This window comes from Dama dama, chromosome X, assembly GCF_033118175.1.
Source record: "Dama dama isolate Ldn47 chromosome X, ASM3311817v1, whole genome shotgun sequence".
Lineage (NCBI taxonomy): Eukaryota > Metazoa > Chordata > Mammalia > Artiodactyla > Cervidae > Dama > Dama dama.
This window is the reverse complement of record NC_083714.1, coordinates 120,814,545-120,832,468: the sequence shown is the minus strand read 5'-3', so window position 1 is coordinate 120,832,468 and position 17,924 is coordinate 120,814,545. Positions and strand designations below refer to the sequence as shown.

At 35.2% G+C, this 17,924-nt stretch overlaps 1 protein-coding gene across 1 annotated transcript in view; it reads right to left on the bottom strand.

The window, feature by feature from the left end:
- Window positions 1–17,924, bottom strand: part of DMD (dystrophin) — a 2,165,569-nt gene that overhangs the window by 1,382,683 nt on the left and 764,962 nt on the right. Inside the window, exons 21-24 of the mRNA XM_061137756.1 lie at window positions 15,614–15,759; window positions 12,130–12,342; window positions 6,019–6,132; window positions 4,916–5,071 (exon numbers count right to left, since the gene is read on the bottom strand). Coding sequence (XP_060993739.1) covers window positions 4,916–5,071; window positions 6,019–6,132; window positions 12,130–12,342; window positions 15,614–15,759 — 629 coding nt within the window. The remainder of the gene's footprint in view (window positions 1–4,915; window positions 5,072–6,018; window positions 6,133–12,129; window positions 12,343–15,613; window positions 15,760–17,924) is intronic.

Below are 17,924 nucleotides of genomic sequence, written 5' to 3'. Positions count from 1 at the left end.
ACTCAAATGATGTTATTCTTCTCTCTGGGATTAAGTAGAATGCATCTTTTAAATAATACAGCTGTAATTTAAAGTCTTAATATAAAAGGCATAGTTTTAATAAAACAACATTTCCATGGTACTTTACCAAATATGAAATATATGCAGTACCATGTTCATGTTAATTTTTCTTATACTTTACAACTACCTTAAGCCTAATGTAGTTAAATTAAAGCTACTTAAAGAACTTTACTCTCCTAGGAGAAAGTAGAACTTGACCTATTGAAATATAAGTATATGTTTCATTGTAACACAGCTAGAACCACATATCTAACAATTATACTAGATAAAGTACAAAGATGATTTTGCATAGTCAATGAACCTATAATAAGGCCAAGTAAACAAGCTGTTAAATTTCTACTTGGATATTCTGCTATAATCTTTGGAGGCGGTTGGCACAGAGGCAATAATATTAGAATGACTAACAAAACTTAGCCAAAGACTTGTAGCAAAAAACTATATATATATATATAATGCATGCTATAAAACGAAACCAGAAGAAAGGGATCAGGAGTGATTTTCAAAGGAAAGAAAAGTAGGAAGTCATTTTGAAGTGACAGAATGAGTGCAATGGAAAGAGCACCAGTTTTGGAATCAGGATACCTGGAATCAATCACTAACAAGCTAAGTGAATCTGGAAACATCACTTCATTTATCTCCATTTCTTAATTAACCTAAAAGTTGGACTAGATGATTTCCAAGGTCTTTTCCAAATTTAACATTCCGCTCTACATCTGATCAGAAAGAGATGAATTTTTTGTGGTTTCACATTTTAGAACAATTTCTGTGAAAAGGTTGAGGATAAAATCATACTTTCTCCTTCACCTTTATTACCTGAGTAATGCCAACTGTCTAGCCTGAAATCGCCCAGTCTACCCCTGCAGTTTCAGCAGATTACACTGCATCAACTGCTTTATAAAACAGAAAGTTCTTCATGTTTCCTGTTCTAGAATTTGTAAATCTAACATTCAGCACTGCCTGACCCCACTCCACTCCCCCACAACCTTTGTTAAGATACAATTGAGTTAAAACGCTGTTTAAGGTATATACAACTACTGTGAAATGATTACAACAAGATTAGTCAATGCCTTCATCATCACACAAATTATCATTTTTCTTTTTATTATGAAAACATTAAAGATTTACTCTCCTAGCAAGGTTCATATATAAAGAAATTATAGAATACTTTATATAATACAGAATTGTCAGCTATAGTCGTCATATTGTAAATGGGCTATGTATGTGCTTGGTCACTCAGGTGTGTCTGATTTTGCAGGCCCATGGACTGTCGCCTGCCAGGCTCCACTGTCCGTGGAACTTGAGATCCCAAGGACTCCCTCATCATAAATGAGAAGTCTGTACCACTTAACCAGAATCTCTTCATCTCCCTCACTCTTTAAACCATAGTAATATCCATTCTACTCTCTTGAGTTTGACTTTTTTAGATTTCATGTTTGACTGAGATAAGACTGTATTTGTTTTTTTCTATCTGATTTATTTCACCTAATAGAATACCCTCAAGTTTCATCCAGGTTGTTGCAAATCACAGGCTTTCCTTCTTTCTCAGAATAATACCCCTTTGTCTATATGTATGTATATATGTATACACACACACACACACACAGAATCTTCTTTATGTGTTTCTCCCTGACCAGCACTTAGGTTGTCTCCTTATCTTGGCTATTGTGAGTAATGTTGCAATGAATTTGGGTGTACAGACATCTCTTTGAGAAATTCTGATTTTGTTTCCTTTGGAAATATACCCAGAAGTGGGAGTGCTAGACCCTCGGGCAGCTCTATTTTAATTCTGAGGAATCTCCATACAGGCTCCACAGCGGCTGTATTGTGTGTATGCTGGAGGCTGCAGGGCAGGATTCTCAAGGGTAAAATTATAAAGACGTTACTGCTAGAGACATTGTCTAGGTTATGAAGCTGGGAGTGCGTAGCTGAGGCAGGGTAGAAGATGAAAATCATTGGAGTGGATATTAAGTAATCGAAGGCTCAGGAATGGGAAGAACCATCCAAGAAGATACTGAAATCACCCAGAATTAGGACAGGAATAACAGTGAGTTAGGTGTTAAAATATGTAAGGAATGAGGCAGAGTGACCCAGGGGTCTGTGGGTGACTGAACCCAAAAGATGTACTGAATCAGAGAAAGATAATGATCTGCAAGGTGCCAGAATGGCACCTGCCTTGCCACTCAATCCAGTGTTTCTTGGTAACTCTATGTTTATAGTCACCAATAATTAAAATATATATCTATACATTATTTAGAAATTACACATATTTTATAATTTTACATATGCAGCTTTATGTCTATTTCATCTCTCATTTATTTTATTGAACAAGTATGTACATAGTGGTTACTCTGTGCTAGATATAGAACTACACACCTTATACACACAAATTCATTTAACTATAGAAGAATGTTAAAATTCTTATAAAGTAAGTAGTAATATCATCACACTGTAAAGACTGGGAAACTGAAGTGCAGAGATAAAGCGACTTTTCCAGGCTCACAGAGGTAGCTTATGGTGGGGGCAAGATCTAAACCCAGGCAACCTGGTCCAGAGCCTCTTCCCTTACACATTGTTTGCCTCTCCATCCACAAGGAAGTCTTCCCCATCCATAAGAGTTCTTATTTCATCTAATTTAGCAAAAAATTCAGAGGGAGGGTGGGTCTGACAAATTCTTTCATTGTCAGATAGGAGTTACACAGATGTTATCTTTATTTCTCTGCATATAGTTTATATGCTCAGTTTAAACACCCCACTTGGATTCCAGATGCATTTTGACTGTATACGCCTCCAAAATAAACATGACCAAAGTAGAAGCACTGATCATTCTACCAAGCTGGTCAATTATGTTTCTCCCTCAGCGCACAGTTTTTCCTTCTTTCATAGACGGTGTGGTGTCCAACAGTGTTGCTCAAAACAGAAAACTCTGACTATGCTTTGATCCCTCCCTCCCTGTCACCCTGAACTTTCCACAAGCCTTATCTTTCATCAAGTACTGCCATTTCTAACGGGGTCTAATAAAACATAAAATCAAGAAAGGAATGTGTTGTTAGCAGTAAGAGTAATGATTGTGGAAGTGAGTGTGAAAGCCCTGATCAAAAATGCAACAAGGAAGAACTTGCCTAACTGGTTAGAAGAAACAAGAAAAATAAATGATCACATTGAGTGGGATAAGCTTGCTGGAGATGGCCAGAAGTACAGAGTCTCTACAAAGTTTGACTGACACAAGCACTTTGGTTCAGGTTGCCTAGAATAACACACCCCCTTCCCTCATGCAACTTACTGTATAATGGGAAAATGTACATAAAAACAATAAACAGTAATGAATCATAGCAACAACAATTCAAATCACATCTGTCTCTGTGGAAGAACTTGGAAAATTATTGGAAGAGGTTTGGACAGTCAATCAAACACAGAGTCACAAGAGGATTATACATTTCAAATTTCTTTGTGTCTCTCAATCTCCACTAATATTCCCCCTGTTATTTGCCAGTATCATTTCCTACCTGAAAACTTTAATTCCTACATGCTTCAACTCGTGCCCCTTCAGTCTTTTCATATAAGAGGAATATATAGCAAATATTTACATGATGTCACTCCTATACCTAAACGTCTAATAGCTCCCCATTGTACTTGGTATGAATAGTAAATCCTCACTGTGCTTTATAAGAAAATTAATGACTCTTCTTTCCCATCCATTTTCGCACAAAGATTTTTTTTTGCTATTGTTTCCTCCCTTGCTCTAAATAAATTGGTGCTGCTCTTTCTATTCATCCATTAAAAACATTCAACAAACAAATCCTTTTCATACTGGCCTTCCAGGAAAACATCAATGATATAATCTATTCTCTAAGTAATATTATTTTTTTTCCTTAACATCCCTTCTAGAACCGACTTAATCCAGAAGAAGAATGCAAGCTAGCTGACCCCGGGCTATCTCATCCGTGAGTTAATAGAACAGTTGAGCATTTGTCAGTGATGGTATTAGCTGGGTGACTTGCCTTGACTTTTCCTCGGCTCAATTTCTTTCTTTTTCAAATTTAGTTTTTGCCTTTTGGCATGATTTCTTTTCAACTTTGAAAGGTTACTTAGAAATAACGAAAGACTGACTGGCTCTAATACACATAAAATGAAACCTCTCATTAACTTCAAAAAAGGTATTGGTGTATTAAAAAGTAATCATTGCTTTAGGTCAAAATTTCACTTTTGAACCAGAAGTATTTGATATATGCTACTTGTATGTAATATTTACTATTCTGCAATTTAATCTTGAAATTGGAAATAAATATCTATAAAACACTCTTCCATATAAAAATGAGGAACTCAGATATGAATGTACATTTATCTTATATTTTTTTCTACTATGCTGTTCTCAACTATTTCCCAATCTTAATCCACCTATTGAAAGAGATGTTTGAAGAAGCCAAACTCATCAATCTTACAATCAAAAGAGAAACATATTTATATTTGTACATATGCATGTATTACTCATTCATTTTATTTCTGTATCAAGTATAGAATTGTAAACTATCTTTGTTGATCCAATTACATGTATTAAGTTATGCAGTCTTTTGGAGAAAAGATTCAAGAAAAATAATGCCTAAGAAAAGGGCTTTATTATTCAGAATGACAGCTGTATTCAACAAGACCATTTTAGGACTTCCAATAAGATGAATATACACTACTTAAATATATACTATGAAAACATTTTATATGCTAGACAAAGGCTAGTTTTACTTAACCATACTTTAAAGCATCAACACAGAGACTGAACTTTTTAAAAGGTCCATGGTGAAGGGAGACATTAAGAAATCATAATTAAAATGGAGCAAGCCAACATAAAAGAGATGGGACATACCTGTCGACATATGTAATCCCATTGAGTGTTCAGTTCTCTGAGCTCTGTCTCCAGTCTAGAAGCAAACTCTGGTTCTGCTTCAGTTTTTATTTTCTGTCCACCTTCATTGACACTGTTTAGACTGGGCTGGATTGTCTGAATATCACTGACTAAAAGCTAAGGAAACAACTCAATTTAAGTTAGCAGAAAAAATTACCACAACAATTAGAAATGCAACATAGCTACAAAGAAACATATAATTAGGAATCATGACACTACACATGAATTTTTCCCTTTAAAACCTGAAATAAAATCTGCAAAAAATGTTCCTTTTTATGGTATGAATGAAATGGGGAATTATATATCTATAGTCTACTTAGATTAGCTACAAAAGCAAATAAACTGAATACTTCATGTTCAAAAACAGTGCAACAATGATGAGATTTATAAATTACTATTTTCGAAGGAGGTTTGATTTCCAACATAGTATGCTGCAGCAGTTTATAGCAAGATGCTGTGAAGGTTATTGATAAAATGGATTTGCTTTTAAAGCTTTTATTCACAAAGAAAGTTCTTGAAAGAGCTAGATTTTTCTCCTCCCACTGCATGACAATGGCATAATAAATATTATTTCAAAATACATGTCTTATATTATACTACAGTGTGACATACATGGAAAGAGCAACATAGTTTTATTGACACTCTGTAATAAGATATAACAAGTAACTCAAAAAAAATCATTTATCTTTAGCTTAAACTGCATGCTATATCAAAATAATATTGTAAAGTGAGTGTTGAATAAAAGACAATATTTTGTCTATTTCTCTCTTATTTAGCCCAGTTTCTCAACCTTGGCACTACTGTCCTTTTGGACGGGGTAATTCTTTGTTGTGCGGTGCTGTTCTTTGCATTGTAGGATATTACGATATGCCCCTGGCTTCTATCCACTAGAAGCCAACAGCATCTACCCCACCTCAAGTTGAGACAAATGAAAATGTCTCCAGACATTACTAAATGTCCCCTAGAGGGACAAAACCACCCCTGGTTCAGGACCATTGATATCATTAAATAATAGTTTCCATATCAAAGTCTTCATATAAAGAAATGTCATATAAAAATCTTACCCTGCACTGCTTGAGCTGTTTTTTAAGAATTTCTGAATCTCCAAGGGCAGGCCATTCCTCTTTCAAGAAAACATCAACTTCAGCCATCCACTTCTTCAAGGTTTTTATGTGATTCTGGAATCAGAGACCCATTTTCACACATTATTGGGGTGCTGATTTCCCTCGACACAATTCATCATGGTGATATGTTTGAACACAAGCCCACGAACAATTCCCATGGTTGAAGAATATCTCTAAGTAGCTCTTCAGGAAAAGAATATTTCCACTAAGACTGCATTTTTATGGTCTGCTCTATGAGCACTGGCGTATGAAGTCTGCTATTGTTAAAAATAAAAAATTACTACCAAATGTGGTTTTATGATGTTACTCTTGAGAACATTAAATCACATCCCCCTCTAGAGAAATTTTAAGTTACAAAACAACTCATGATAATACTAACAATGTGCCCTTACAGTACATAAAACAAACTATGAACAATAAACTCAATGTAATGGTATCTTTATAGCCTCCCTAAACCTGAACTTCCACAAATTGTTTTCTACAGTTGACAGTTTAAATAGCCCCTCCAGTGGAGAACTTTCAGACCAAGATGTTGTCATCTTTAAAGAAAGAAAACTTGTGCTTTTAATTTCTGATTTGCTCGACCAAGTTGACGTAATGATCAAATGGAAAATGTCATCTTTATTCATTTGTAAATAGCCAAGTACATCCCATTTTTGTTTTACATAATGCCATTTTTCTTGCTCCTTTTAGGGGTACATTTCAAGTGTGTGGTTTGCCAAACATCTTTATCTGTTTACAATTCAACTATGCTATCCAGATGTGCTATTTTGTCCTTTCTTAATTAGATTTCTATTGAAAATGTGTGTTTCTCAGAAATTTCTCTCTTCAATATGACAAATAATAATGACTTTAAAAGCATCTGACTAAATCTAAAGACTTCAACATTATTATCTGGCTGACATTTCCTGAATCTAGCTTTGCTCTTTGGCCCACATCAACACTCTCCTAGTTCAGATCTTACCACTGCCTCTTTGACTACTACATTAGCTCTTTCTGGTATCTACTTCAGTCTCACCCTACTCTAACCCATTCTCCCCAGTGGTACCAATATTCTTCTCACCTCCTTCTTCTACTCAAAGTGATGTTTAAAAAAATATATTATTTTATCTCCCTCCTCTTGAAGTACCAATAATAGTTCCACATTGTCATTATGTTAATCCAATCATAGTTAGATTATAATTCATATTCCAAAGCATGGCATCCAACTCATTTCTGATCTGCTCTCAGACTACTTCTCCAATCACCTCTTTTCTTAATCTCCAGACACATCTTTTATCTCTCCAATATTGAACAACTTTCAGTTAACTGAACACGCTGCTTCATTTTGTCAGGAACTCTTCCTCCATCTTTTATTAGGTGCCTAAATTCTACGTATTCCAGGTGTAGTCAGATAACTCATATCCCAAGAACAAATCATAATTCCTTTTCCCAGTCTGTGTTGCTTTTCCTCTCTTTCTACTGTCATGCTCACTGCACTGTTTTATTACTTACTCTGACAGGTTAAACAATGACCCTTCAAGATTTCAGGCCCCATCCCTGGAAGCTGTCAATATGGTGCCTTACATGGCAAAAAGGAATTTGTAGATGTGATTAAGTTAAGGATATCAAGATAAGGAGATGATCCTGGGTTATCCAAATGGGCACAATATGATCAAAGATCCTTATTAAGATAGAGGCAGGAGTATAAGAGAGAAATTGGGAGGTGCTACACTCCTGGCTTTAAAGATGAAGATGGAAACATGAACCAAGATTGTAGTTTCCCAAAACTAAAAGTTCAGTTCAGTTCAGTTCAGTCGCTCAGCTGTGTCCGACTCCTTGTGACCCCATGAATCGCAGCACGCCAGGCCTCCCTGTTCATCACCAACTCCCAGACTTTACTCAAACTCATGTTCATCGAGTCAGTGATGCCATCCAACCAGCTCATCCTCTGTCGTCCCCTTCTCCTCCTGCCCCCAATCCCTCCCAGCATCAGGGTCTTTTCCAATGAGTCAGCTCTTCACATGAGGTGGCCAAAGCATTGGAGTTTCAGCTTCAGCATCAGTCCTTCCAGTGAACACCCAGGACTGATCTCCTTTAGGATGGACTGGTTGAATCTCCTTGCAGTCCAAGGGACTCTCAAGAGTCTTCTCCAACACCACAGTTCAAAAGCATCGATTTTTTGGTGCTTAGTTTTCTTCACAGTCCAACTCTCACATCCATACATGACCACTGGAAAAACCATAACCTTGACAAGACGGACCTTGGTTGGCAAAGTAATGTCTCTGCTTTTTAATATGCTATCTAGGTTGGTCATAACTTTCCTTCCAAGGAGTAAGCGTCTTTTGATTTCAGGCTGCAATCAATATCTGCAGTGATTTTGGAGCCCCCAAAAATAAAGGCCGACACTGTTTCCACTGTTTCCCCATCTATTTCCCATGAAGGCAATAAATTTCCTCCTAAAGCCTCCAGAAAGGACACAGCCCTGTCCATACCTTGATTTTAGCCCACTGAGCCTGACATTGAACTTTTGATACTCAGAACCACAATATATGTGTGCTGTTTCAAGCCATTAAATTTACAGCAACTTATTACAGCAGCAATGGGAAATGGATACACTCACCTTTCTCCTTCACCAGACATGGGCTCCTTGATGGCAAGGACCACATAACTGTACCCTCTTTTGCCACTAGCTCAGGCAAAAATGTGTTTTTATATGTGTGCGTATGTGTATGCATGTACTCATATGTTCATACTTTGAGAAACATTACTGTAGCTGTTGTGTTTTAAAAAATAATTAAAACTGCTAGGTCTTTTGGTTTGTGAATGGTAAGAAAAAACAACCAAGTAGCTAGACTGGGAATTAAATCCAGAAGTGTGCTATTCTGATGCTTTTCCATCATGCCATGATGCTTTCAAGCTTTTTTCCAGCATTAACATTTTTTGCAATAATTTACCACATAAGAGAGATATCACCTGCATCACCAGATGTTTTAAACTTTAGACTATAGTGAGTTGTTGGTTTACTAATGCTTGGGTAATTAGGTGGCACTATTCAAACAAATTAAGTCAGTAGAAGTTGGTTTGTGTAAGGTGATGGGATCAAATTTATATATAAAATTGCAAGTGAAACATGCTGATGAAATTATGTGACCATATTACATGGCAGATAACTTTTTATTTTGTGGTGGTGGTTTAGTCGCTAAGTCATGTCTGAATCTTGTGACACCATGGACTGTAGCCCCCCAGGCTCCTCTGTCCATGAGATTTTCCAAGTAAAAATACTGGAGTGGGTTGCCATTTCCTTCTCCAGGGTATCTTGCTGACCCAGGGATCAAAGCCACATCTCCTGGGTGGAGGCAGATTCTTTAGTACTGCATCAACAGGGAAGCTCCTTCACCCATTATATATATGTAAACAAACAGATTCAAGGGGTTAGATCTGATAGACAGAGCCTGAAGAACTATGGACAGAGGTCTGTAACATTATATAGGAGGTAGGGATCAAAACCATCCCAAAGAAGAAGAAATGCAAAAAGGTAAAACGCTTGTCTGAAGAAGGCTTACAAATAGCTGAGAAAAGAAGAGAAGTGAAAGACAAAGGAGAAAGGAAAGATATACCCATCTGAATGTAGAGCTCCAAAGAATAGCAAGGAGAGATAAGAATGCCTTCCTAAGTAAACAATGCAAAGAAATAAAGGAAAATAATAGAATGGGAAAGACTAGAGATTTCTTCAAGAAAATTAGAGATACCAAGGGAACATTTCATGCAGAGATGGGCTCAATAGAGGACAGAAATGGTATGGACCTAACAGAAGCAGAAGATATTAAGAAGAGGTGACAAGAATACACAGAAGAACTATACAAAAGAGATCTTAATGACCCAGATAACCACGATGGTGTGATCACTCACCTAGAGCCAGAATTCCTGGAATGCGAAATTAAGTGGGCTTTAGGAAGCATCACTATGAACAAAACTAGTGGGGATGATGGAATTCCAGCTGAGCTATTTCAAATCCTAAAAGATGATGCTGTCAAAGTGCTATACTCAATATGCTAGCAAACTTGGAAAACTCAGCTCTGGCCACAGGACTGGAAAAGGTCAGTTTTCATTCCAATCCCAAAGAAGGGCAATGCCAAAGAATGTTCAAACTACCACAAAATTGCACTCATCTAACAAGCTAGCAAAGTAATTCTTAAAATTCTCCAAGCTAGGCTTCAACACTACATGAACCAAGAACTTCCAGATGTTCAAGCTGGATTTAGAAAAGGCAGGGGAACCAGAGATCAAATTGCCAATATCCATTGGATCATAGAAAAAGCAAGAGAGTTCCAGAAAAAAACATCTACTTCTGCTTTATTGACTATGCCAAAGCCTTTGACTGTGTGGATCATAACAAACTTTGGAAAATTCTTTAAGACATGGGAACCAGAACACATTACCCATCTCCTGAGAAATCTGTATGCAGGTCAAGAAGCAACAGTTAGAACCAGACCTGCAAAAATGACTGGTTCCAAATTGGGAAAGGAGTATGTCCAGGCTGTATATTGTCACCCTGCTTATTTAACTTATGTGCAGAATACATGTGAAATGCCAGGCTGGATGAAGCACAAGCTGGAATTGAGTTTTCCGGGAGAAATACCAATAACCTCAGATTTGTTGACAACACTACCCTTATGGTAGAAAGCAAAGAGGAACTAAAGAACCTCTTGATGAAGGTGAAAGAGGAGAGTGGAAAAACTGGCTTAAAACTCAACAATCAAAAACTAAGACCAGGCCATCCGGTCCCATCACTTCATGGCAATAAATGGGGAAACAATGGAAACAGTGACAGACTTTATTTTCTTGGGCTCCCAAATCACTGCAGATGGTGAATGCAGCCATGAAATTACAAGACGCTTAGCCCTTGGAAGGAAAGTTATGAGAAAACTAGACAGTGTATTAAAAAGCAGAGACATTACTTTGCCCACAAAGATCCATCTAGTCAAAGCTATGGTTTTTCCAGTAGTCATGTGTGGGTGTGAGAGTTGGACCATAAAGAAGGCTGAGCACCGAAAAATTGCTGCTTTTGAACTGTGGTGTTGGAGAAGACTCTTGAGAGTCCCTCGGACTGCAAGGAGATCAAACCAGTCCATCCTAAAGGAAATCAGTACTGAATACTCATTGGAAGCACTGATGCTGAAACTGAAGCTCCAATACTTAGGCCACCTGATACGAAGAACTGACTCACTGCAAAAGACCCTGATACTGGGAAAGACTGAGGGCGGGAGGAGAAGGGGACAACAGAGAACGAGATGATTGGATGGCATCACTGACTCAGTGGACATGAATTTGAGCAACCTCTGGGAGACAGTGAAGCACAGGGAAGCCTGGCGTGCTGCAGTCCATGGGGTCGCAAACAGTTGGACACAACTGAACAACAATAACAAATACACACACACACACACACACATATCCACTCGGCAAATTCTTTACCACTGAGCCAACAAGGAAGTCACCCAGCTCTAGATAATGTGTCACAATTAAAGCCGACATATGTAAGTTAGCCTGTGTGTATATATGTGTATGTGTGTATATATATATACATATATATATATGTATATATATTTTACAACCAAAATAACAATGCAGCCATTTTTCAGGAAAAAAAATTTTCCTGCACTGCAAGCAGTCTCCTGCATCGTCCATGGGATTTTCTAGGCAAGAATACCGGAGTGGGTTGCTGTTTCCTTCTCCAGGCTTTGAGACACCAGGGAAGCCTTATTCATAAGCTAAATAATTATTTAGAGGATAACAAGACTAAAAAGAAAGTGGGTTTTGAAAATTATTGAGCTGAAAAGTTTTTTAATTCCCATTGTTATTGGTGGGAAAAAAGCTAATTCTAAAGAAAATCAAAGAAACAGAACTCTTAATGCTTTCTTAAAATCAATAGGCAAACTACTGTCCTTCGAGACAAATTTGTATCTTTTGGCCTTATCACTGACTTTAAGGGACTATGTCTTTTAATTATATAACTCATCATTAGGAGAGAAACAAATAAAAATCAATATAAAAAGTAAAATCTTGAATTACCTGAAGTTTTCGGAGTTTGGCCATTTGCTCCTCTAGCTTTTGGCAACGTTCAACCAGCTGGGCAGAGAGTTTTTTCCATCGACCCTCAATGTCTTCAAATTCCGACTGATATCTCTGGCTTATATGAGAGGGTGCTTTCCGTGACATCTCTTTCACAGTGGTGCTGAGATAGTTTAGGCCATTTTGGTGCTCTTGCAGAGAACTTTGTAAAGCCTCAAAATTAAAAAAGAAAGTGCCTTTATACTAACTGATGAATATTAATGAGTTTAATTGTTCAATTTCATTGATGAGTTTCAGATAAATCAAGTGTACTTAAAATGAAAGCTATGTGGCTCAAACATTTAAAATAATAAATGATGTAACATCGGATGTGAAATAATTAGCAACTTAAAATCTATTTTCAATCATAAGAGTAATTTACAGATTATTTAGTAATATTGCATTTAAAAATTTATGCCTATTCTTATCAACAAAGTGGAATATATACAAAACTGTATCTTATTGAAACAAAGAGCTTTAGCTCATCTAATTTTATTACATTTTATTTGTATATCAATAACTGTATTTATGATTCAATTAATGGAGTTTAACTTAATTATAAGTAAACTTAACTATAAGCCTTTAGCAAGATAATTTCTCATCTTCATAGATAAAAATATCACTAAATAAGATCGATATGTGATAGCACAACTCTGAATAAGTTAAATCATATAGATAGTTTACTCATGCCAGTTAATGGAAGTTTCTTATTCTTCAAAAGGCATTGTTCTGTTTTGTAGTATCACAGTGAAATTTTCAGATCATTTTGGGGAGAATTTACAAACTTCATTTCACATTTGTACTGTATAATCTATTCCACCCCTTATAATAGGATGCATACGTTTAGGATTGCTGTATTCAGTATTTATTTAAATGTTACTTTCTGGTTATAAACAAATAAAGGTTTAAGATTTTAAAATGGGCAAAAATACCCATAACATACAACTGTTTTTAGATAAATTTCCAGGTTTTTTTTTTTTACTGAATATCTGATCATATGTTATACTCACATACACATAATTATGTAAAACACATAATCTTATGGTTGCATAATGTTTATTTTGTGATATGTAAGTTATTTTAACTTTATTTTTATTTTATTTATTAAACTGTTACCCTTGATTATTTACACAATACATAGTATGCACATACATTTTGAGCTAAGCAATTTATTGTGAGCCTTTTCCCATGTCATTAAGTAATTTTCAAAAACATAGACTTTAATTGCTTCTGTAGTTCTTTTAACCATTTTTCATTATTACTTGTATAAATTAATTTTAACCTTTCCACTCTCTTAAATTATGTTTATGATCTATTTATCTATATCTCTATGTATTTAGATCTGGAAAGTTTTCCTTGGCAAAATTTTCATTCAATTGACATTCCCATCAGTAAGTGAGAATGTAGTTCATTGCTGCCACAACTGCACTTACTATGTGCTAAATCACTTCAGTCGTGTCTGACTCTTTGTGATCCCAGGAACTGTAGCCCGCCAGGCTCCTCTGTCCATGGGATTCTCCCGGCAAGAATACTGAAGTGGGTTGACATACCTTCCTCCAGGGGATCTTCCCAACCCAGGGATCGAACCCCCATCTCTTATGTCTTCTGCATTGGCAGGTGGATTTTTTACCACTAGTGGCACCTGGGAAGCCCCTGTACTTACTATAGCTTTCGGTTTTCTTTCTTATTTCTTTTTGTTCTTCCAACTTAGTATGTAAAAGATAGTATCTCATATTGCTAATTTGTTCTACATCCTTACAAATTTTTTTTTAATTATAGTTGATTTAAACTACTAGTTTCAGGTGTTCAAAACATTAACTCATGTTAGTAGATGATACTTCATTTAAAGTTATAGAATACAGGCTCTATTCCCTGTGCTGCACAAGATATCCTTGTATCTTATTTTACACATGATAGTGTGTACCTCTTAATTCCTTACTCCCATTTTGTCCCTCTCTCCTCTGGCAACCATTGGTGTATTTGCTATATCTGACTCTGTTTTCTTGTATTCATTTATGTATTAATTTATTTTTGCAATTTCATATGTAAAAATGATATCCCATTTTGTAAATTTGTACATCCTTTTCAATTTGAGTTACAACTTTTCATAGGAATAATAGTCATTATTTCTTTTTTTGGTGACTACCTCATTAATGACTTATTCAGACAGATGTTTTCCTTCTTTTGTTTTTCTTTAAGATTGGCTCTGGTACTTTTACAATGTTGTGATCGCTTCCACTGATTTTTGTGCTTCCCCATCATATATTTGTAGAGTTTTATTAAAATTTTCTACAAAATTTATGCCTGTTAAAGTGTTTTTGAATTTTTAATCTACGTAGTAGTTTGTTTTGGTGTAACATCTGACACAAGGTTCTGACTTCATTGTTTTCAGTAAGTTAATAACTTATTTTCCCAATAATAGTTATAAATAATTTTCTCTTCCATTTATCTGTGTACCATTTCTTATATACTTAACCCACTCCCCAATTGCTATACCTGTGTACTGCTATGTTTTTTTACATTTATAGTTCTATTAAGTCACATAACTCTCAAAGTAAATTTTAAAATTATTCCAGGTGTTGCAAATAACAGCACAAAAAGGAAAAATGATTAAACAGTTATAGTTTGTTTTGTATTATAGTAGAGGAAATAGTTTAATTAGGATGACGTATACTGGGAAATGTTTAAAGATTTCTTTGAAGAAATACTTCTAAAATTAAAATTTTTTTTAGTAAATAATATTCAATTCCCAAAACAGAACTCCTGATAAAACAAAGTTAAAGTTTTAACTTGTTTTCTTAATTCAGAAAATGTGGACATATTATCTCAGCTCTTAAAATATAATACACAAATGTGTTTCAATGCCTTACAAAATAAAATGTGATTAGATATACACCACAGGTTTTTCAGAATTAGTAGGAAGGTATCCTAAAATCGAATATGAATTACATCTTTCATTTCCAATATTAGCATTTTATTTCCTAATATAAAACTGTTAAAATACAGTTAATAGAACTCCAAAAACTAATTACAATATTACATCAAATGAGTTTAAATTACAACTAATTTTAAAACTACATTAATTTTACCACTTGCTGGTTGGAAATATGAGCTATAAATCAGCAAGCAAAGGGGAGGAAATAATACCAGAGCTTTTATAATAATCAAAATCTGTGTTTCTGAAAATACACACTGAGCAAGAAAGAATATATTTCATGAGTACATCATATCATTGTCTCCAAAGATGGAACCTTTATCTTAAGGAGAGAGGCACAAATACATTAAAGATTATGCTTTTACAGCCTTCATTTTTTTCAGCTGGCCAACTGTCATACTTGCCACAATTATTTTAATTCTAGTATTGTATTAAGGTTATAACAATGTGACTGCTTGATAGATGAGCAAGACTTGAGAGATGTATCAAGATTTTTAAAAAGTCACAGACCTGTAACTCCTCAAGTCTCTGCTCCATGATCTCGTATTCCGTGACAGTAACCTGAGGTATAGAGAGTTTGGTTTCTGACTGTTGGATCCACGTGAGGATGGTACTCATGGTCTCCTGATACCGCACAGTGGGTAAAGTGTCCAAAACTTTATTGAAAGGGAAAAAACACAGAGAAACATTTAACCATTTAAAATGTTGTCATTTGTCTTTCTACATTGCCAGAAAACTCAATCATACTAATTACAAATATTAACAAAATGTGAAAATCTGAAAATGCAGAGTAGAATATGATTATGACAGAAACTATGCATATATGGCATTTAATCTTATAAGATCTGCATGGTTAAATTAGTGCTTTTTAAGGTGAGGAAATGGAATAACAGAGTAACTTGTCCAAAAATGGAGCAACAGAGAGGCTGAGTAATTTGCCCAAGGTGACACAGATAATCCAAGTAGAGTTCATGTAAATTTGACTTTGAAGTCTACCCTCTTTCTGTATTATTTGCCTTGGGGGAAAATAGTACCATTATCAACAGCAGGTGATATTTTAAATTATATCATTTCATATCTTATCTTACTAAAGAAACAATTTTTGTGTGCTCAGTGTGTGTCAGAAACCTTAATAATGATCACACATATTATGATTCTTAATTCTTACAATAAACCTCTGAGACATGCATTTTTAGTCCATTTACATTTGAGGAAACCAAGGTTATAAAAGAAGGCCAACTGATTTGCTCACAAACATCTAGTAAGTGTCATAGCCAGGATTTTCAGCCAAGATTATTTAATTTCGAAGTCAAACCCACCAACAAACAATGCATTTTCTCTAACATGTGTATATATATGTATACACACATACATTCATTCCAATTATACATAAAATAAGGGAATAAAAGTATATATGGGAAAGTACAATGTGTGCATTGTATATCATTACATATGCTTAAAATCTAAAATGCATATGTTTATATATACTATTTATTACTATATATTATTTTCTATTTTATACACACACCCATACAGATTATGTGACTAGTAGCTATACTGACCATGTTCAAGGTGGAGAATTTTGTTAGAAAACTGGAAATGATAAAAATGATTTTAAGTGGTTTAAGGAGCATAAAAAAGAAATTATACTAAACATGCAATAAGTGAAAAGTAACAAAACAGTGGATGGATTTCAAAGCAGATTAGACAAAGCTAAACAGAGAATTAGTAAATCTGAAGATAGGCCAGAAATAAATTATATATACATATATATATGTAAATATATATATATGGAATGAAGCATGGAGGGACAAAAGAACAGAAAATAAAGATGAGAGAACAAAAGACATAGAAAGAAACAGCAAAATGAACATAAATGTATCCCAGAATCACAGAGAGAGATGTGGTACAGGAGCCATATTTGAAGAGATAATGGCTGAGAATTTTCCTAAATAGATAAAGCCACAGTGCAAAATACTATCTCAAATGACTAGAGCAAATGGCATTATTTAAACCATATTATATTTAACATAGCATATGGATTTCATTTCTATATACCAATTCCTTCTAAACTAAAGGAAAAGAACGTAGGAAAGTATTTTGCATGCTAATCAGTGGGGTTTTCAAATGGAAACTACATTTTTAGAAAGTGTGTTAGAAAGGGATACTGAGAATTGTACTGAAGGGACTTATATCTATTTGTCAGTTCATGCCCAGATTTATTTTTAGAGGCCTTTGTCAACCTGAGCACTTTTGATTTCATATGGAAGGATGTCAAAAGGTCTCTGTGATACTTTAGACCTCCCTGCTTTCTTTCATACAAATAATGTGTTTCTGTCTCTATTGACGAGATACATTTGAATGCTAGGTAATTATTTATAAAAACAAAGATGACTCTCAGGAATAGTACTGAAGTAAAGGAGTACTTAGTTATGATGAAGCAAAGAGTTAGCAGGAGATGGGTCTATGGGTAGAGACACGGAGGAGGTATGTTGAATCTAACAGTGCTACTTTCCCTTGGGGCAGTGATTGGGAAACATTTATTAGAAGCGTGCCACAGGTGATATGCATCAGTTCCATTTTATCAAGATGATTAATATATGTCAGGAGAGAAAGATAAGTATATAAAGTATTGATGAAGATATTAGGATTACTTTTATTTGAAAAAGATCAACAGGTTCTTTTATGAACATCCAACAGAACTGCTTTTCCATTTTGTTTGTACAGAAACAGGCTGTGTAGCATGACAAGTAGCAAGTCTGATTCCGCAGTTCAGTAAGCCTATGCCTTGGGATTGGTTCTCCATTCACTAGCTTTGGCA